The sequence below is a fragment of the Molothrus aeneus genome, chromosome 9, assembly GCF_037042795.1.
Source record: "Molothrus aeneus isolate 106 chromosome 9, BPBGC_Maene_1.0, whole genome shotgun sequence".
NCBI lineage: Eukaryota > Metazoa > Chordata > Aves > Passeriformes > Icteridae > Molothrus > Molothrus aeneus.
Genome location: NC_089654.1, coordinates 16,396,670 through 16,418,973, shown reverse-complemented (window position 1 = coordinate 16,418,973; position 22,304 = coordinate 16,396,670). Strand labels below are relative to the sequence as shown.

Genomic DNA, 22,304 nt, shown 5'->3' with positions numbered 1-22,304 from the left:
CTTTTAAAAACAAATTAGAAGAAGTAATAGAAAAAATGGCAAATTAAAGCAATTACTAAAAACATTTAATTATTACAGATTACAATGATCTCCAACTGCACAGAATTTGTGGATGTGAAGTTAAGAACAAATGAAAAGAAAATATTGAACACTTTGAATAAAGAGAAAGACAAAATAACGATCAGGTATTTAAAAAATACATTGAAAATTGAAAGTACATTTTTAACAATAAATAAAATGAATTTAGAAAATATTTATGTTTTCATGCATAGGTTTCCAATGGAGGGGAAGATAAAAACAAGAGAAATGAAAGTAAACTGGTAAATATTATATTGCCTTTTTATTTGTTATTGAAAAACTGCCATTTTATGGCTGTTGAAGTCCCTGCTAAATTTTTTGTCATTTTGCAGAGGGCCAGATCTTGTATTTTGTTGTTTCTATTCTGAATTTCCTTTTTTTTCCCATGAAAAACTTTGGTGTTGTTCTTTGTTTACAAACCCATTATTTTTCCAGTCTTATTCAGGCTCAGCTGGGATGTATTCCTATTCAAGATTTTACTTTGACACAAGATACTGGCAGAATATTTAGAAATGGCTTGAGAGTTACTAGATGTATGGTAAAATTTAATTTTTTTTCTGGTGCATCTCCTAATAAGGTACATTAAGTTTATTAACATAAGTCACTCTTCTTTTTACAGGGCTATCGGACTTTCTGGCATCATCTAAGAACAACTTCTCTGCTTTATTAAACTCTTTGATTTTAGCAAAGTGTTTCAGGTGCAGACTTTGGGAAAATTCACTTCATGTGTCTAAACAATTGGAAAAAATTGGTAGGTACTAGTTAAAAATTATAAAAGTGTAATCTTGACAGAGAATCACAACTCATAATTAGCCTGCTGATTTCTGTGGTATCTATGTACATAATTGAATTAGTCTGCTAATTACTTATTTGCCACAATTAGTACCACAGTTGAGAGAAGAATCTGCCATAACAAAAGCAAGCTCTTTAGTAACTTTCTTAAGGCTTTCAAAGTATTTCAGAATTATTCCTTACTATTCCTCTCAGTATCCCAGGCATATTCCACATTGATGTGATTGCGTGTCCCTGACTAGGCTGTGCCTTCCTTTCCAGGCAGCTGTTGCTGTAGGTCCTCTTATTTGTATGCATTAAAACCTTTTAATTCACATTGAAAAGGATAGGAATCATGAAATATAAATCAATTTATTATGCATGAGGTTCTTATACACATGATGATCAAAAGTTTCTAATGATCTTCCTTTCACTGTATCCTGTTATTGAATGAACTTCTGGCTGGAAGTACAGGCTTGTCATAATTATTTGAAAAGGAGTTCAGAAATTTTTGAGTCTTCTGTTTTATAAAAATGTAGTCATACTTGTTTGAGGTAGTAGTGTATCTTCCTGCTTTGATGTCTGGTCTTATCATACCTTCATGCTTTCAAAATTCACTGCAGCATTCTCTGTATTTCTTCTTTAGAGATACATCAGCTCTGCACTGAAGAGTGTAGTACAGAGATCTGCAAATTAGAGAATGGCTAAACCCAGAGGTCCATCGGGTCCAGTGCTTTACAGGCTTTCCTGCTCAAGGGCAGAGGCTGTAATGCTTCATTCATGTGGATTCAAAGAAAGGGCAGGGCTTGTTAGCTTGTGCACAGCACAGTGCACAGTGCTGGAACACATTTCCACTACCCCACACCTGTGGCAATGTTGACACCATCATCTGAGGAAACTGCCTCTTGTTCAGCATTTCTGTGGAGTTAGGATGAGTGGAATAAATATGGCACTTGCAGTGTAGACAAATCCTTCCCTGTACACTATATTCACTAGAATAAAGTCACGTTTCGTTTTTTAATAAGAGGTGTATATACAGACATCTCTGTCCAATTTTCCTTTTTTGGGTACTTTTTTCTTATGCTGTCATAGCTCTTGCAGCATATGTTACAAAGAACTGCTAACTTCCAAAGTGTCATTTGTTCCCCTCACAAGCTTCTTTTGAACATTCTTCTGACAATTCACTCTTTTCCTGAATCAAACACTGAATTGATGCCTGTAGTCTGATGCGATTTTTTTAACCTCTGCCTATGGCTGCTAATCTTCTGTTTCTTTCTGAAGTTAAATGAATTAAGTTCCTAGAAACTTGCTGATACCATGTAGCATTCAGAAATCCTTAATTTTTAAACTCTTACCTCAGTTTGCTGTTTTTGAACCTTAAAATGCCTTATTAGTCGGTATTTCCATTATAAGAGTGACAGTTCTTTGACTGACACTTGGCCTTACTGGGACTGATATTTCAGTTGAATTCTTACTGCATTTCTACAGCTCCTGTCCAATAATGATGCTCCCTCTTGTTACTGAATGGTAGGTTTGATTTCTGTTTCCTTGTTCTGACAGACAGGATAATGATCAGTTGTCATACAGGATTTATGACGTTTACTACTTGTTCAATTTTATTTCCACCTTCATTTATTCTTTTTGCTCAGAAGTGTAGATGAAAATAAAGAGAAAAAGTCTTATTTATATCTGGTGTTCTCTTCACTGGCAGAAATCCTTCTACCATTTTAGGAATTAGGATAAAAGAGTTAATCTTCAGCTTCAGTTATAAAGAAACAGAGCAGCAGCTCTAGCAGAAGAAGTTATATGTGAGAATTCTCAGTATTCAGACTGCAGAGCTTCTGCAAAGGAGCAGGAAGATGGTAAATGATGTTTTCCCCAAGTCAGACCCATGTGTATTATGTTCAAATACACATAAAAAGAAAAAAGGTCTTCTGTTTCTTTAAAGTATTAAATTCTCAAGTTAAGTATTTTCTTATAAGATTACAGGAATGTCTTCCAAGAAGCAACCTAAAAGTATATAGAGTTTTCCCACTTAATTTTCAGATTTCTTACACTAGTTCTTTAGCAGAGCTCTTTAGCAGAACTTACACGAATTCATAGCAGAACTGTGTGAGAAGGATCCAAATACTCATTCTAAGTATTTGGTACTATTTTTTACATACAGTCATTGCAGTTATTATGATAGGCTGTAATGCCAGGTCAGTTAAATGCCTGTTCGTATGCTGTGATAAGTCTAAATCTCACTGGAAGTATGGTGAATCACAAAGAGAAATAAATGTGTATGTGGAATTCTCTGCTTTTGTGGCTTACATGCCATGGGAAAGTTTTTTGCTAAAGCTGGAATGACTCTTTGAAGATTATAATAAATAATTCTTTTTCAGTGAATTTCCTTATTAACTTGTTCAAAGACATTGAGGTCTTTATGATTTTAACATAATTAAATAATTTCTGGAATAGGGAAAACATTCTGAGACAAAGAAGACTGCACGGCATGCTTTTTTATCATATATATACAGAACACATTTCTTGACTCCTGCAGAAAGTGATTTAAAGTCTGTTTTACTGTAAAAATGCAAAAGTTGTCATCATTGAAATATTGTATATTTTCATGTTTGGTTTGTATTGCATTTCTTTTTCTCTTTACTAATGGAGTAAAAATTAATTACTACTGAAATACTTAAGTGAAAATAAGTTTAGTGATTTGCTGGGCAGAAAGCTGCATCAAATGTAACAGGTATTTTTGCTTTGGGTTTACCTGCTGTAATGCAGTTGTTAGAATAATTTGAGGCTATTCATTGTCCTTTAACAGCATAAAACTGGTATACATGTTTTTCACAGGTGTATCATTGTCAAATGCCATGGTAAATGCTGGGCTGACATCATTTAAAAAAATTGAAGACATAAATGCAAGAGAGCTTGAATTGGTAACTTATTATTTTGTACATAGATAAATATGATAGGGAAAATACTGAGGATTAATACTGTTAGCAGTAAAAGCAGTATAGTTAATGTATATTTGCTATATGACCATAGCAAAATTTAGATGTTTGGGTGATTTATTCATTTTATCTAGTAGAATTTTTAAAACTGTGTAGCTACTGCTGGTTTTCCTTGAAAATGTGTATGATGTTTTGTTGTAGCAAATTTAATGTGAATGATGATTTCACTGATTTGGTTGGCTGTGGAAAGCAGATGCTTAAATATGTAGAATTTCATCATTTACATGGTTTGAAACATTCTCTATTAGGAGTGTTGGAAAAATATAAAAAGGAATATGTATTTACAGTTTCTCTTAGTGTATCTCAATTATGAAAATCCCAAATTTCCATTATTGCAAGTTTGAGATAGGAGTAGAATAAAAATCTTCTAAATCATCTATAATGCACTTCTTATTTTAGGAAAGATAAATGTTACCCTAGGACTGGTTCTTTGGCTTTTGGCTTCTTTTCTGTGGAAGCTGTTTTTCCAGTGTTCTGGAAGATATAACAGACTTCTAAATCTTACTTGGATTTTTCTGTTTTGACTTTGGAAATTTGATTTATCATTCTGGCTCCTTTTGTGGTTTTTTTTTTGTAATTTGTTCTGTTTTAGTTAAAGCTTGTGCAGCATAGAAGAGTCATCTCATATAAAACCTGAGTAGTCATTGGTAGGTGATTGAATTAACTAAACTGAAGCAGTAGCAACTTGTAAAAGTGTTGGAATTTCCTTTTGGTAATGTTGCTATTCTGGGCATCACTGACAGTAGAGAACCAAGAGTGAAAGGGGCTTTTGTTGCTAACATAATTACTCAGGTGACTTTGATTCCTTGGATTTACATCTTTGCAGATTTTAAACAGACATCCTCCTTTTGGAAACCAGATAAAAGAGTCTGTTTTGCACCTTCCAAAATATGAACTTGAAATTGAACAGGTACATTCTTTCATATTTATTTTATGTTTTTATGCTGGTTGTATTAAATGAAAAAGCAAGTACTGACTTAAAGCAGTTCTGAATCTTCACAGATAGAAGATCATACAATATTGTGACCTCCTTCCCACTTAGCAGGTAGAATGAAACTCCTAAATCTCAAAGGAGAGCCTTGGAACAGACATTCCCCATAATATATTGGCCTCTCTTGTTGATAGCATTTTATCTTACAGATGTATACCAGTATATTCACATTCTAGCATTATATGTGAGTCTGAGAGGTCTCTTCTATCTTGAATTTAAACAAACCCTAGAGACAGCAAAACATCCAAATACAGCTTACTGAAATAGTATTAATGCATGTTTATTTTCAACAGCACACTTAGGAATATAGAGAAACAGTAAGTTATTACATTAACCTAGCTGGTGCCCTTTCAAAAGAAGGGTACAGTTCTATGTGTAATCAAAAGCTTTGAGGTTCTGATATGCATTTTGTCTTTATATGGATCACAAAGACACTCTAGCTTTCTAAAATGCAAAATTTGAAAAGTAACCTTAAAGTTGATAGAAATGAAGACACGTTTGAAGTTAAAAGCTCAATAGATGTGTGAAATTCTATTGGTATAACAATCAGTTCTACTTTACTTTTCCCTTGACATAATACCAGATGAGTAGCGCAATTCTCAGAATGAAGATTTAACAATTATAAATATCTTCTAGAGGAATGTTGGGATGCCAAAATATAACTTCTATATAACAAGTCTTATTCTTGCATATTTCTCTTTGCATTTGTCCTTGATTCTCAGTACTGAATCAAACTTAGGGTATTCAGCTTATGACCAAGTTAGTACTGAAAATCAGTGTCTCAGAGGAACAAATAAAATTGTACCACAAATTAATCAAATTGCTTGAGTTGAGTTTTTGTGCTTGTACCAATGGATAGAAATTTATGGAGGGGCATATATTTTCCTCTGCATATTTTAGCAGTTCTGTCTTCTGTATCATTTTCCTTAGCTTCCCAAATACAGTGACACGTTGGCAGAAATCTTAGTAACCATCAAATTAACAAACTATGAGCAGCTCCAGACAAAGAGAACAGCGCCAGACTTTCACTATGTTACATTGGTCATAGGAGACGCTGACAACCAAGTCATTATTAATCAGAAAATTATGTATGTATGATCAGGTTTTTTTGCCTCACATAGTTTTTATGGTGTTGGTTTTTCATCTGTTCTGTGACTTTCAGGCAGATTTTCAATACTTCCTACTGATGTCTAATAGTACAAAATTATTCTTTTTCCTACAGCATTTTCTAGTCACTGTTGTCATTTAAAATGCTACATAAGATTCAGAAACCCCCAAAACATGCCAGTGTGCTTGTCAGTGAAGAGAGCACATGTAAATATCTATTAAACATCAATGTCATATTATGGAAAAGTCATAATAATTTTCCCATAAATATAAAACAAGTAAAATACCTTTTAAAAACATAGGTAAACCAGTTGTTACTTCCTCCTGTTAGCTATATTTCTTTAATTATATTTTAGAAATTCTTTTTTTCCCTCAGAGATAGATTTAAATTCTCCTGTTGGCTAAGAGATGCTTGGAGCAAATGGGAAAAGAGAAACAGAATCTTTTCCAACTGCTTGACCTTCATGAGAATTCTGGCCAAAATCTGGCACTTTGGGCAAAATTGAAACTCATCTGCAGGATCCTGGCCCTCCTATGGCCATAAATCAAACATTATTGAAGAGTTATTCTTAGGCCAATTATCAAGCAAAACGAAAGAACTAGAACCAAATGCAGGCTCTTTCACTTGGTTATAGATACCACAGTATGCATACCATAGTATGTTGTCCTTGTCTAACAACTTTGCTGATGCATTACAGGGATTCTGCGCTCCTGAAAACTGGAAATTGGATGAAGAAAATTGAAGTTAAAAGAGCTGTTAAATCAGAAGACATTAGTATAAATTTAATTAGTTCTGATTATGGTAGGTTAAGATATTCTTTGAATTAAAAAACAATATGCATAAGATTTTGGAACAAATTATTAAAACACTTTCTATTAAGCCAAAGTATAATAAAGTGAGCTGGTCTGGAAACAAACCTCTATAACATGTATTTTACTGGGCTGCATACTACCTCTCACAATTACTTATCAGGTTATTTAATTTACTACCACATTAAGGAACTGAGAAGCATCAAAACTAGGATGTTACTAGGAGACAGTATTTTGCTCTGTTGATACAGGTTGGGATTCTCTGTTGTCCTTCTCCTTCAAGTGAGCTAACTTACAGTGAGATAACCTATCAGCCTGACAGGTTATTTATGCTGAGCAGAGCTGTCTTTGTGAATGGTTAGGTTTTGCACTGTAGTAAAGAGGTATTGGATGTGGTTCATCTCCACTTTGGTAACAAGATCTTCCTACAGCTGGAAATGTTGTGCCTTACTATATGCAGATTTAAACATGGGTCCCCTCAGTGATAATTTTCATGCAGTTTGAACTATAGCAGCCAAGGAGCACCTTATCACCTTGAAACACAAAACTTCGAGAAACAATTTAAAGATAAACTGGCTCTGTTCAATTCTGTCATCGTGCCCCACCAGTAAAGAAAAAGTGCTCTGTGTTAGGTTAACTGAAGTGTAGTTGATGCTTCCATGGTAAATATTGACATTGAGATTATTACAGTAATCAAGCCTGGAATAATCTATATTTCTATAGCTAGACCTGTGGCTCTGGAAAAAAGGGTTTTCTAACCACACAGAAATGAAAATTGTCCTTTTATCTGCAGGTACAGTAGATAAAGTACTCAGTACTGAGTTCAGTAAAACTCAGCACAACAGTTAATTTTTCTGAAACTGGTAACAGTGAAATTAGACTAAAAACATGTCTTCCTAGTCTCTACTTATTTTTAAGTCTGTTCCTATTTCAGACTTCAAGGAAATCTCATATTTTTTAAAAGCCTGTCTGGTTTTCCAGCAAATTTTATTTCCCTAATAAAAGACAAAATTACTCTTTTTACAAAGGGTGTCTCTCAGTCTGTCATGAATATTGGCCTTCAGCTTGAGAAGCATTATCAACATATTCATTTTTTGCCTTTGCCAGTACAGAGCTGCTGATACTCCTGAAGACAGACTGGAGTAGAGTTTAAAAGTTAAAATTTTATCAGCTGTGCAAGTCATAGATAAATGTAGTTTTAACACAATACAAGAACATTTGGTTAAAGGAACTAATTTTGTTTTTCTTCTAGTAACTATGTATTTAATTCTAAAAAATGTTTGGGGTTTTTAATCTCAATCCTGAAGAATCTGGTCATACAAGAGTGTGCTCTAAGGGCAAATTAATTTTTTAAATTTCCATGATCTTTGAGTAACATTTACTTTCTTAAACACTTTAGAAAAGTGAAGATAATTGTAGTATAGAAATAGTTGAATGCAGATTTAATATTTTTGTCTTTTTATTTTCCAAGTTGGCCTTGATATACAGCGAGCATATACAGCCTTCTACTTAACACCAAAACCAGAGGGACGTAAGGTGGTTACAAATCAAAAATTGAAAGCTGAATCTACACTTGAGAAATGTTATAGCTCACCCCAAAGCTTGCCAGCAGCAAAAGTAGTTACAGGTAAATGGTCAGATCACAGTATCTGGCTGATACTAAAGTCAACAGAAAATTGAATTTTGCTTTCACTAGGGAACTAAATCTTTATTCATCACTGCTGTTTCTTTCTCAAAGGTAATAAAAATACAACTCTGCTGCTTCTACTTGTAAAGTACTACACTGCAATTCTTTGATGATTTTGAAAGTAAGAAAAATCATGGGTGTTTGGTATCCAATATTACTGTTTGAATTTCTGTATTATATTTATCTAGGAGGCAGATTTAAACAGGAGATTGCTTACAAGAAATACGGCAACAGAGAATGCAACCACCGCTGTAAAAATAAAGATGTGTGTGGGCATGACTGCTGTGAGTTTCATTAAATCTACTACTTCTGATACTTTTAGAGAAATGCAATTGAGAACAGCTCCCATCATGCCAATGGCTACATTAATAGAAACAATACTAGCAAGAGAATGGGTTGTTATGATGCAGTCATAAAAGCAATTATATGTAGCTTTGACAATAGCACTTTTATAGGTGCTACAATGATTAATAATACTTTTTGTACTTAGCATATGATCTTAAAAAATGTCAAACTTGTTATGCTTTTATATAAATACTATGTTCGATCTTGTAGTTAGCATGTGAAATCTTTTAGAATCTTTTAACAAAAGATATTAAGCTTAGTGGCAAAGTTTTTCAAAGTAATTTGAAAACAGTTAGGATTTATCCCTTATAACTAATCTAAAGATTATTTTACTTCATTTTCTCAGGTAAAACTGGAGTACCTCCAAAATCACAGATGAATGGAGACACAAATGTTTCTTTGTACCTAGCTGATTTAAGGAGCAGGAACTCAGTTTCATCTATACCCCCAGTAAAACGTCTAAAGGTTCGCTTGAATGCAGTCAGCCATTTCATAGGTTTATTTTAATCTGTTACATATTTGTAGGCATTGTTTGCAGAGAGAATTTTATCACTAAATATGAACATCCAAGTTTGACTTTTCTGTGTGGAGTGCAAAAAGTAAGGAAGTACAAAGGTCCAGGAATCTTTGAGAGGTTCTACTGTTCTTTGGGACATTTCCATTGGTCCACTTTTGTGCACATCCTCTATATTTTTTCTTTTATGGCATTTGATAGGTTGTGGTTGGTGAGGTTGAGAGGCATTGTTGGAAGGTACTGCACTGTGACTTGGTTTGGCAAAATATGACCTGAATGAAACAAATTGTGGCATTTATTAGTCATGCTACTAAGAGTCCTTTTTTCACTGGCAAGTAGATCCACTTGTTTATAAGAAAACTATCCCTATTGGTTTTAAACTTCTGAAACATTTCATGGCTTGCACTTTATTCCTCTGAATGTAGTGGTAAACTAGGTCTTTCTGCAGCAAGAATGACATTTGAGGTATTGGAGGGTTTTATTTCTACCTCACAGTTTTGTTTGCTTGATTGTTTGCAGTAGAGGATTATTTAGCCTACACTAACACAGATGAGAGTCAACCAGTCTGGCTGTGCCGGGGTGCTTGCATACCTCCACTAGAAGCACATAATTCAAAACTTTTTAACTGAGTGGATTAGATAGACAGACATCAGAAAGGTTTTACAACATGTAAAAATTGTCCTAACAATATTAATGATGCCATCAAGCCTGTTAAAAAATAATAGTTCTTAGTATGTTTATATCTTATAAGTTAAAATATTTTGCTTTCTTTAGATCCAGATGTTAAATCAAACTGAAAATGTGGATCTCAAACAATTTGTTTTTACACCTAAGTCTTTATTGCCAGCCTTGCCAAGGTATTGCTAAGAATTGCTTTCTGAATAAATTTATTTTGCAACTTTCTGTAATTGTTTTACAGACATGTAATTGATTTATTGTTTTTAAATAGGTCTAGCAATAAACTGTCATCTTTATCACCTTCAGTGGACCAGGAGGATAATATTAATACCTTAGAAGTATCTCAGAAACAACTGCAATCCCGGAATTGTGGAAAGAGTAGTAAGTTATTGCTAATGTTTAAAATTGCAGGGTTCACTGTTTTGATGTTTAAATTAATGCTTCATACTTTTCTGCCACAGATAAAAGCAGATACTGTTTTTCAGATGCTTTGAATGTGGACTTTGAACTGAGAGACGATGTTTGGGATGATATTGATGATGAGAAATTGGTATTTGCCAGTAATTTTGTCAGTAGAGAATTAGGTAAGGTTATTTCAACAAACTTTTTTCTTTCCTAAAATTATTCTACAGGCTATTATTTGAGAATAAATTATAATAATATACAATGAATAGAACCACCTGAAATTTTTGGTTAATTGACTAGACTGACAGATTTATTATTCTACCTTGAATGTCACATATATTTTGACAAATCCAATACAGAAGGGAGAGTTGAAAAACTCACAATTAAAGTTTTTTGATGGCCTGCAACTGCATAATTGTTGTTTCATAATGTATATTGACTGTATATCTCTGCTTATCTTTATATTAGCCCAAAACCCAAAGAAGAAATATTGCAAGAGTTAAGACACTTTCATAATTTTCAAAGTATTATTTATCATAACATGGGAAATATTTAGAAGGGGTTGTGGCTTCTTCTCAACCCTCTTTTTAAAGCTTTCATTCTTTCACAGAACATGGAAATATCTGCCTTAGAAGTCCAGATGAATGTCAGCCCCTCTGCCAGTATACATCAAGCAAAATCACAAATAACATCTCAAAAGAGTAAGCCTTACATAATTTACTACTGTTTTATTCAGTTTAAAATATTGTCTGTATTTCACATGTATCTGTATAATTAAATGTATAGAAGGTTGTTCACTCATAAAAGTGAGTGAAATTTCAGTGTTTAAAAGGCATGCCTTGTTGCATCATTTTAATTTGGTTTTTATTTAAGTGTGCAGAGAAATAAGTAGAAAAACCTGAATTGAACAGAAAATAATTTTTCCCTTCCATAAAAATACTGAAATTATTCAACTTGGTATTTTCAGTTCATGCATGGTACAAGATGAGTCCAGTATTCACAACTCAGATGTTTCTGTGGTCAATAGCACATCAAAAGTGAATTTATCTGTACGGAATAGAAATATAACTTTGGTGAGTAAAAATATATTGACAACTGAATTTTCTATCATTTGAGTACTTATTGTGTAAATATATCTGCCATATCTGACTGATGAATCAATTAGGATATCATTAATTTCAAATTGTCCAAATCATTCTCTGTTCATTGGGATATTCCTGATACAAAGAAAAAGGATATGAATTTACTTTATATAGCACAATCTCAAAACTATTTACTCAATTTGATCATTTGTCTGTCCAGTATATATTTAGATTCATCACATGCTTGGTCCTTGTCAAATATCATAATATCAATTAAATACCAGTACTACATTGTACAACAATCTGGGAGTTTCAGTTGGTTTAACCATGTATACTTTTAAACGTTTGTGTTGCAGTTCAGTTTTCAAGAAAAAACACATTCAAGTCCTTCCCAAGAGCAAAAAAATTTACAGTGTTCTTCCATCCCAGAAATAATCTCAGACTCTTCTAAATTCACTAGGAAAGAAGATTTTTTTATTTTCACAAAAGAGCAGGAAAAAGAAGTAGATCCAAGGTAAGAAAAGCTTACATATGTTTTTCTGTTTCTTCAGTGTTACAGTGCTTAGTTCTTCATGGAATACAGACTTTTGGGCAATGTGTTAGTTTCTAATATTCATTGCTAAAAAGTTGAGTTTTCGCAATAATAGTAACAAATAATTTTTCTTAAGAGACATTACTTAAAATTGCTTGTCTTGGTTTCTCTTGACTCTATAGTGTTCCTGATTCCATAGGTTTTGATGTGCTATACCTTATTTGTTTGTTTGCTTCATCTTCTTTAGATTTCTTCTTGATGATGAAACCAATGATGTCAAGCCCTTTCTTGGAATATTTGATGGTATTTTGTAAAACATGTAAACAAAATACATTGTAAGTGCTGGGGAAAGAACTTACAGTCAATTTTACAGTAAGGCTCCAGTCAAGAGAGTTTGATTCCTGTTGTATACCTATTTATTAATAGCTGGATTGCTGCATAGAATATACAATAAATTAGACACCAGTTTTGTTGTAGAATTTATAGAACATAAGAAATAATATCTTGCTTTACAAGTATTAAAGTATTTTTTGTTGACCTTGCTGTTTTCAGGATTATAAAGAAAAATATTGAAATGTGTCAAAGGAGAATAGTTCATAATTTGAGGGTACTTTAACAGATAACAGAAAATCCCATTAGAGAAAGTAAAGGATTAAGTGTTTATAGTAACATGTCCTGCTTCTCAAATAATTTTAAGTGAATGAAAAACTCTTTCGTTGGAAATTTTGTAATATTTTTCAGGTTTTTCTTTCAGTTTCTCTAAAGTTGAATTTTTCATAGTGCTGTAAAATAATTAGATTTATAAACAGAAGTAATAGGATGATAGATTATCCTAGATTCTAGATATTCCTTTTGACAGTGCTATGTGTTAATAAAAAAAGTGCAACTTAAGCAGATATTGTTTCCAGATTTTCAGCAAACCAGTTGTTAAATGTCTTTTAAAATACTCTAAAACTCTCTTGCCTGTTCAGTTTCCTACCCTAGGTCATAAAAGGGACGTTCATGTGTCCTAATACAGATTTAGGCACCAGGCATTGGATTTGGATATTTTCTTGTAGCTTTAGTGTTTGAATAGTAGACTTTGCAAGTTCAACAGTTAGTAGAATATGTGATATTGCCTAAAATCCAAGAGAATGTTAAATTTTACTGTTAATTATTTAAAATGTGAGGAATTAAAATGCTACAATCACATGTGGAACATTAGCTGTCTGTTCTTTCAATGTTGTTTATGGTGCAACTAAATGCAGCTGTGTTTTTCTCCACTACCAGGTTGTAATTTTCTCAACTAATAACATTTGGCGTGACTCCAGTGTTTCCTTATGCTTTTGACTTAATATAACTCTTTCTCTGCATGAAAGAATGGCCTACTCTAAGCAGCCTCAATACTCACTCCTCAATATGTTTTTGACTATGCAAATGCCAGCAGGCCCCACTACACCTCAAGTATTTTATTATATCTCAGAGTTATTAGAATGTCAGATTTCTTTTTGTCAGATTTTTTAAAATTAGGCTTCCAAGCTGATGTAAGTCAGAATTACTGTACTACTGCTACATTTAGCCCAGCAATCCTAGTCATGTACACATTCCAGTTCTGTGTCAGGGTAAGATTTAAGAATGCAGATTTTGTCTCCTGCACATCACCATCTTCTGATTTCCATGGGAAACAGGTGGCTCCTAGGCAGACACAGTGGTGTTTCTCAAAAGATGCTTCATATAAATAATCAGGAGACCAAAACCCCAGGTCACACCCCAGAAGGTAAGTATTGACATAGCTATGGAGAGCTGTAATTGCCATTGTTTAATTGAATCCCATTAAGAGATAAACCTAACTCACTGGGATTCCTTGTCTAGTCACTAGAAAGAGGCAGACACTGTCAGAAGATATTTTAGATTGTAAGTGGGCTGAATTGCTCTCTGGTGCAACTGTCCAAATTACCTGTGTTGAGAGTGACATGGAGAAGTTGGTGTGCTGTAATTTCACAGAAAGGATCACTGAATATTGCTTTGCTTGTGCATGTGAGACATTGAATTCCTTTATCCATGTAAGGATCTAATTTTCCTAAGATGAATAAAAGGGCAAGAGATGGCTGTGCTTTGTTTCAGGTGCTGACCAAATGCTAAAAAAGACAAATTCAACAGGATATTATCAGACATTTTCACTAAGCTACTGACAATGAGTAAAATACAGACTAAAGTACATAAAAAATTTGTTAAGAGTCCAAACTGGTCCTTATTTTAATTCTACATAGAGTTGAAACATTAAATGAGTGGCTTGAGTTTCAATCAATGGAATTGTGTAAGTAATTCTTTGGGGATACTGCAGGATGCCACAGACTTTAGTCTGGGGATGATTCTACAAAATTTACATTATAAAAAATACTGTTTTCTATAATGGAGAAGTGAAAGAAAATTCAATGTGATGAGAAGTCAGATTTTACTATCTTACTTGTGTGATTCCCCATAATAAAATACATGCTTATACCTGCTTTTAATTTAACTTCTACTTCCTTATATGCTTCCTTGTCCTGTCACACATACTGATTTCAAAATATAAACTGAGATCAACCATATCTGTCCCTGAAGAAAATGCAATATGCACTCAAAACCTATAATCTTCAAAAGTAGTGGGAAAATAAGTATAGTGTTTAAACATGTTGCGAGACATCTTTGTGTATAAGGTAAGTTACAGCATACAGAATACTGCAAATGTATTGTAACATAATTTTCATTGTGTGGGCAATGTCTTGAGCACATTTTAATTATATAGCTTTTATTCCTGTATTTGAAGATTTTAATGAGTTAAACATTACAGTAATTGTCAAAATAAGAGCAGTTGCAACAAGTCAGACCCTTGTTATTTGGGTGTATTTTTACTTAGATATACCTTCACAGAATAGTTATGTGATGTATAAAAGTTGGTGCTCTTAAAGGCAGTCAGAATAATGATAAAGAATGAACAGAAGTTGCTGTATGAAACCAACATACACAAAATATTTGAAATTAGTCATTTTGCAGAGCACAAATGATACCATTCTAATGCATCATTATGACAGTATTGATGGTACCTCTTCTGAAAGAAAGGGTGTCTTGCATTAACTCTTTATGTCACTTTGTCTGCATGTTATGCAGATGAGCAAAAGAGTCATATCATGTCAATTGTTTTACTGCCAGAATCTTTAATTATATCTCTAAAATGAGATCTTTGAATGCCTGGGTTTTTTCCAAGCTCCTTTGCTTAACAGGGAAATAGAAAAGAAGGTACTAATCAGGGTAAAATTCTCTTCCTGCAGAGGGCTAATAACACACTGCATTTTTGGAAGACTTCCATGAGAATTAACTGAGGCACATACAGTGCTTTCAGTGATTAATTCAGCTTGACTGAAAACAATCAGATAGAAAAAGGACAGGTGTTTATTGGCTGCCACTGTTCAGTTGAGATAAACCTGGCTTAGCCATGCTTCTGTATTTGTTCTTGAAGTCTGTGTGACATTAAATGGTATCAGTTTAAGCCTTCACTTTCTCTCAGTGTTGTAATTCCTGGTCTGCATGTGCCCTGATGGGCGTTTCAGATGGAATGGGCTGGGGTAAGGAGTGCACCTCTCTAAGCAGTAAGTAGGTCTGTCTGTCTCTAGGCAATGCTTATCACTGTTGCTCTTCCCTCCGGTTGTGAAGAGACTGGAAAGGATGTGCTACTGTTGACTTGCAGTCCTGCCCTTAACAGGAGCCCCAGTCCAGACTGTTTATACCAGTCAGGAAGAGTTGGTTCCCAGTTTGCTTTGGTGTGCTACCTACCACACTGAAACACTACACTGTGGGGAATGTGCTTTGAGTGGTCCGAGTCTGTCCTCTTGTGCTTTTTAAATGGATTATTTCCCTGTGCCAGGACTTGAGGGGCACATCTAATTGGTGGTGTGTGAAAATGTTAACATGTTTTGCAGAAATGCAGTAGATGGTACTGGGTGGACAAAGAAGAAGGACACATAAAGAAGGTATATGTCCTTTCAAATATAATAAAATTGCCCAGATATAATAATAAGTAATTTCTTCCTGTATTTAAAATATATACTGCATGGAACTAGCATGTCTTTTTGACTGGGGCTACATGACAGTTTCTATATTTTAGATAGCTGAGCATAGGGAATAAGGCAAAACATTTTATTTTGAAAACTGTAAGGATATTTTGTTTATATAAAGGAAACAATGTTTCTTTTGTAACTGTGAAACTTCCTATTAAAGGATGCATATAGCTTTCAAAATAAAAAGACGTTTGTAACTGTAAATGGCTATGATATATTTGCTGCTCCCCCACCCACTTAGAGACAAAACCTATTTATGAGGCTTTATTAAGTGCAAATAATTCCCATGCTTCTGCAGAATATAGTCTGATTTGCATATAAATGACATCTCATGATTTCTGCTCAGAAAACTATATTGAAAAATACATAGTTCTGCACTGGAAACCTGATATTCACACATCTTAAGGTCAGCTTGCATAACTTGTTTTAAGCTGCTGCATGTTGATACCTGATCATACTTCCAGCTAGATTCAGGCTTTATCCTTTGAAATTATGGATTTCTTATTTTGATCTAATTCCAAAACATTTATCTCATCAGTTTAAGCATTTAAAAGTACTCAGAATATTCATCAGTGCAAGTGGAAAACTCCTAACTTGGCACTTTTCCTTATCTCCAGTACTGTGAATTTGTGATATGAGAGAATTCCTGCTGTTTGAGTGAGACAGAAAAAGGCTGCTAACTTGCTAACTAGTCACTTTAATAAATGGTAGGATGTAATGAAAGTAGACACAGAAATATTACTCTTTTTTATGCTTTAATCTGTATAATACAATAAGTAATACAACGAACCTTGCCATTGAACTCTGTATATTTTCACAGATTCTTATATCCTGCTTTGCCAATACCTTTGATGGTGTTTCTTTAAACAGCCAAGCCACTCATTCGGGACAAGTGTCCACTTACTGACAGGCTCCTGCTGCTTCTTAGATCCATCCTAAAATAAAAGAAAGATGTTGGAGAAACAGGCATTAAAAAGTTTGGAAGAGACCTGCCATGCCTTGGTTTTCAAATTCCTGCCTGGCAAAGGTCTTAGTGAGCTGATTGCTATTGCTGGAAGCAATAGGTTCTCTGCTTAGAGAGATTGATTTGCCACAGTAAATAGTCGTTGGTTTTGAATGCCTCATGGAGAGCTTGACACTGTCTAGTAAAGAAAAAATGAAAGTAGTGCTATCTAGAAACTTGGATGTGCAAATCAGAACCTCTTTTTTAGCAATTTCTTTCAAAGGCCATTAAATTATCTGAATGAAAATGAGGCAGTACGATTTATTCCTATTTTTCCTGGTGTGGAGTAATATTTTAGCTGTTTTATTCCAGACTTGTTAGGTTCCTGTGTGTAGGAAATACACTTCTTTTATCCCAGAACTCTATCCTTGTGTCTTATGTGTTATGCCTGGAGAAGGTTTTTCTGTCTAGTTGGGAATTTCCCCTCAAAGAATAGTTACCCAGCAGCTGTATCATTTATCATTTTCAGTATCTTCTCAATTATAAAGATTTCAGGCTCTGAGGTCAATTTGGTTTCTAAAAATTGTACTAACAGATGTAAAAGGTGCATTGACCAAAGCATCAGCACATTATCAAATAATGTTATTTCTTAAGTATGGCAGCAAAAGTGATAAAGAAAGTGTCGGCCATGAAATAGATATGCTTATCTTGTGATACATCCCAGAGATGCATTTCAGACACTGGAGGCTTGCTTAGTGAGGAAAATAACTTGTGTTAGGAAGATAAGAGGTACAAGTGGATGGATCTCCCTCCCTGTCTCCTGGGTGTGATTGTCTCAGACAACCGTATTAGCAGAAGCTTAGATACATTCTTAGCTCCTGGAATGGATTTGCTGAAGTGACAGTGCATACTGAGGATGATGGCAAAAAGATGGGCAGTGTATTCTGGAAGAAAATAAAGTTGGCAGCTTGCAATGGTGGAACACAGCTCCAGATAAGCATGTGGTTCAATAGAAATTAGTCTCTGTCCATAGACTTTATAGCAGCCGATCAGACCTGCTCTTTCAGTTCAAGCAGTTAATAATATCTCAGCACTGTAGCTTAAGGGATACAATTTTCAAAATTATTGTAGTGTGGGACCGATAAATTTCAGCACAAAGAAGGCACTATTCCATATAATTTATTTTAGATTTCCATCTAGGGTATGTTCTGACACTCCACATGAAAGTCAAATTGTCCATGTAAAATGGTTTTCGGGTGATAAGTTGACCCCTGGGGTTTTAGTAAAATAATAGGTTCAGAATTCCATCTGACTCTCCAATCTATAAAAGCTAGTTATCAGCTGTTTGAAGGATTTGATAAGAAAGGGAAAAAAAGAGAGAGCTTTTGTATAGTGACATTTTTCTCATTAATGGGGACAATGTAAGAATCATAAACTCCTTCTGGATTTGGCAGTAAATACTCTGCTGACGTGTTCCAGGAGGTAGTTGTTCTGTATGAGGAGTGTTTGTGTCTAATCCTCCACATGCATATGGAACAAGGAATATTTCTAATAGACATGTATGGCCTGTCAAAAGAAGGACGTTTACCGTGCCATCATCTGGCCATCATTTCTAAATGCATTCTACCACCAGAGCCTACTTTGGCAGAAGTTTTGCTGCAGAATGACTGTCTCACGCTGCCTAGAGACACGGTAGAATATTTAAATGTAGTGCAAAACAAATGGTAACCTGAAAAGAAATAAGGTGTTATTTTAAGTTCTTGTCTGAACACTTGTATAGGACCTGCTGTGATTTTTTTTTCTAGTTTTGTTATTTAATTGTATTTTCTTGAGAATACTTAAATGTAGTTCCTGCTGTAACTTGTGACTTTACTGTCAGTTTAAGCAGATCCAAAGTTGGGTAGAGGCTTCATTGCATTTTGTTCTAGTAGATGGGTGTATCTGCATGTTCATGCAGCATTAGTGACTGGGAAAAGGTGACAGTAAGATAGGACCAGTCATTGTGACAGTTAGAAGCAGCTTGCTTAATAAAATGCTAAAAGCGTGTTTATGCTTAGTGCATTTGAGAGTGCCTCTTTGAATTTTGAGAAAAAAATACCTCCTGCTTTTAAAAAGCAACTGTGCTCAAGAAAAGATGACTTTCTAGAGTCTTTGTATATAAAAAGGATTGTCTCAAAGCAAAACCCAAGTCCCTCCACAGTTGGTTGTGATGTTCCTGTACTTCCCCTTCCTGTGTGGGTGGTGAACATTGAGCTCACTGCAGAAGTACTGTTATACTCTGTTGCTGCAACTTTTGCAGGTGTGAGGAAAGTTATACAGAGAGCACCCATTTGCATCCTGTGTTCTGGAAGGGGCAGACATCTCCTCTAAGAGGAACTGAGCAGTGCTCAGAGGTGAAGATACCTGATGCTCCCAGGTTGGGTAGAGAAGGGAAATCTGACATCTTGTCGGCAGTATTATGGAGGATCTGGGATTTTGGTTGTGGGACAGAGCAAGCTTTAGAAGTGACAGGAGAAAGGTGAGTTTCTCCTGAGGTGAGAAAGGTGTCTGTGGCACCTCTGTGAACCATTTCAGATTGGAAGGACTGGAGAGAAAGATTTGCCCTGCAGTGACACAATGGAAACATTAATTTTCAAGCTTTTTTATTAATTCTAGCTCTCCAACAGTTCAGACTTGTTGTGATTTAAAGAACAATTCTATCCTCCCATTCCAGTAACATTTGCATTTATAAATCTGGATTCTGTGTGTGCTTATCAAACAGAAAAATATCTACCTAAACCCAATTGCTAGTTTGGGGTCTTTGTGGACAGGATGAAAAAGAGCTAGCTGCTCTTAACACCTTACCTCTTCCTGGTTTTGTTTGGTTTAGCTTTATAGAGATAACTGGGTGTTAGTCCTGCAAGTGGGTAAGTTATAACAGATGTGGGACAGGCTGGCTCCCTCCCTTGAATGAACTCCTGCTTGTTCAGGTGTACATGAGCAGTACTGAGATCTACTGGAGTGTGCTCAAAAGCAAAGCATCTGTTGCATTCTTAAAGTGCTTTTCTTCTGGAAGAGCAGATCTGAGAACCAGAATTTATGAATAATTCTGACTTCTGCTATTGACTGGATTTAATCTGCATTAACACTTTCCAGAGTAGCTATATGTATTCCTCTGGGTTGTTTGTCACTCTGAGGCTGATTTGAAAATATGTCTCCAAATTTCAAGCTTTCAGATGTTAGTGCTGAAACATTTACCTCTCTACTGAGGTAATTATAATTTGTATTTGTGGCCCTAGTTGATTGTAGTCCTCACCTTTTGCTTACTTAAGCCCTGTTAGAAATTGCTTCCTTTCCTGGAGTGGGATGATGGAAGTAAAGTACTTTATCTGCATTCTTCCATACCCCTAATATTTGGGAAATGCTGGACTGATATAGTGTCAGGTGCTGTAGCTGTGTAAGTGTTTACTGAAAAATCTGTGAGTGCAGCCATAGGTAGAGTTGGTGTCAGACATGTAAACATCATGATCCAGCCCTGGAAGGAGAGCCCCAGAGCTCTGCATCAGGGAGGACACACAGAGCAGCCACATGTCCAGGATCAGCTCCCTCCAGGACAGGGACAACAATCTGTTACCCCAACAGAATAAGTTTACTAAAGAAGCATCGGATAGATGTGGTTCTATAAAAAAGTCTCTCCCATAACTTTTAATGCAGGAGTGGGGTATCTGTTCTAAGACTGAATTAAGGACATAGCATGACTAAAAAGCAAAACAGGAGAAAAAATAGTGGACAAAGTATTGCCTCCTTCAGAGGCACAGCTTTAGGAACCACCTGTTTCTTACATGAAGCACTGAGGCTTTGCGGGTAATGCTGAGTTTGGAACAAGCATCACCTTCATGCCTGTATTTTGCCTTTTTCTCCCCTGTAGGCAAACTTTATGCAGATGCCATTTTGTCTACTGCTATACAAGGTTGTGCTGACTGGCCAGATACTTTTGGAAGTATGATTGGAATGTGCTCGTGAAGATGTGGAAACCTAATCAGTAATGAAAATAGTCACTGAGTGTAAATCTGTGTTCTGTCAGAAAAGCTTGTTGACGCTGTGGAGTTCCACTCTTGCCCCGTGCCACTCAGCTGTTGTACCAGGCCAGTTGTTCTGTAAGGCTGTTTTGTGAATTATCTTTTGAGAAGCCTGTCGCTTATCCCTTGGCAGTGCTGTTATTACCAGAAGAAAGTGCATGTGTACAAAGAGCAAAGTAGACTCAAATTACCTTCCACGGTTTTATTTCACTCATCCTTGATTGGAAAGTAGCCTTTGTTTCATGTATGTGGCAAGTGAACTACATAATATTAATGAAACAGAGGTCCTAAATCCTGCTTAGAATCGTCATTGGCAGCTATTAGTTTATTTTCAAGAGTATTTTTTATTTGGAGCTTAGTCATAATTTACCTAAGTATGTAGTAGTAGTTCTCTTGTTAGCTATAGAGGTGGTTGGAAGGGCTTGGGATGCTCCAAGATTTCATCCCAGCTTCATAGCATTCCTCATTGTCTTGAAACTGTGCTAGGCTTTGTATCTGTAGTGAAAGAACTAAAAATAGAGCAGCACTAAATTGACATTTCCACTCCTTGTGTGGATGGAATGGGAAATGAGGAGCTCTTTGTCACCAAGTGCAATGGGTAATTCCAAGTACTGGCTACCATGTGTAAACAGCTGTGTCTTTCCTGCAGACCCTGACAAGAGATTTCAGACCATATTTCTTTAAAAAGGTCATTGAGAAATACAACCCCCAGGACGCACCGCACACTTAAGTGTTTTAATGTCTTTCACAGAGGGCTGACATCGGAGATTTCCCCTCCCTTACTGCGCTCACAATCGCCGGCCTGAGGCGCCTTGAGGAATCGCCTGTCCGCCGTGCAGGAACCGTGCGTGGACGAGCCCTCGTTCACTGCGCACCCGCGGCAGCTCCGCGCCCCCGGCGCAGCGCGGGGGGACAGTGCAGGGCCGAGCCCGGGGACAGCGCGGGGGCGTTGGCTCCGCGCCCGCTCCCTGCAGCCCGCGGGCCGTGCGGGACAGAGGCCACCGCCTCGCTGGCCCTGCAGGACGGAGGCCGCCTCGCTGGCCTTGCGTGGGGGCGGCCCGGGACGGCCGGGACTGCCGCCCTCGGGGCGCCGCCCTCCGGGTGCTTTAGCCGATGGCACTCGAGGGTCACCGTGCGCCTCCCCTCGGTGCTGGCACCAGGCTCAGGGCGAGACCGAGGTATGGCACGGCTTGTGCTGCAGGCACCCCATGGTGTGTTCCACCGT

General features: G+C 36.0%; 1 protein-coding gene across 1 annotated transcript in view; it reads left to right on the top strand.

The window, feature by feature from the left end:
• Positions 1-12,491, top strand: part of HFM1 (helicase for meiosis 1) — a 31,021-nt gene extending 18,530 nt beyond the window's left edge. Inside the window, exons 21-38 of the mRNA XM_066555904.1 lie at positions 79-185; positions 273-320; positions 514-611; positions 698-829; positions 3,691-3,776; positions 4,678-4,761; positions 5,773-5,930; positions 6,648-6,751; positions 8,231-8,386; positions 8,635-8,730; positions 9,138-9,256; positions 10,080-10,162; positions 10,255-10,364; positions 10,445-10,567; positions 10,999-11,089; positions 11,356-11,461; positions 11,827-11,984; positions 12,250-12,491. Coding sequence (XP_066412001.1) covers positions 79-185; positions 273-320; positions 514-611; positions 698-829; positions 3,691-3,776; positions 4,678-4,761; positions 5,773-5,930; positions 6,648-6,751; positions 8,231-8,386; positions 8,635-8,730; positions 9,138-9,256; positions 10,080-10,162; positions 10,255-10,364; positions 10,445-10,567; positions 10,999-11,089; positions 11,356-11,461; positions 11,827-11,984; positions 12,250-12,316 — 1,926 coding nt within the window. The 3' untranslated portion in view covers positions 12,317-12,491. The remainder of the gene's footprint in view (positions 1-78; positions 186-272; positions 321-513; positions 612-697; positions 830-3,690; positions 3,777-4,677; positions 4,762-5,772; positions 5,931-6,647; positions 6,752-8,230; positions 8,387-8,634; positions 8,731-9,137; positions 9,257-10,079; positions 10,163-10,254; positions 10,365-10,444; positions 10,568-10,998; positions 11,090-11,355; positions 11,462-11,826; positions 11,985-12,249) is intronic.
• Positions 12,492-22,304: the final 9,813 nt, after the last annotated feature.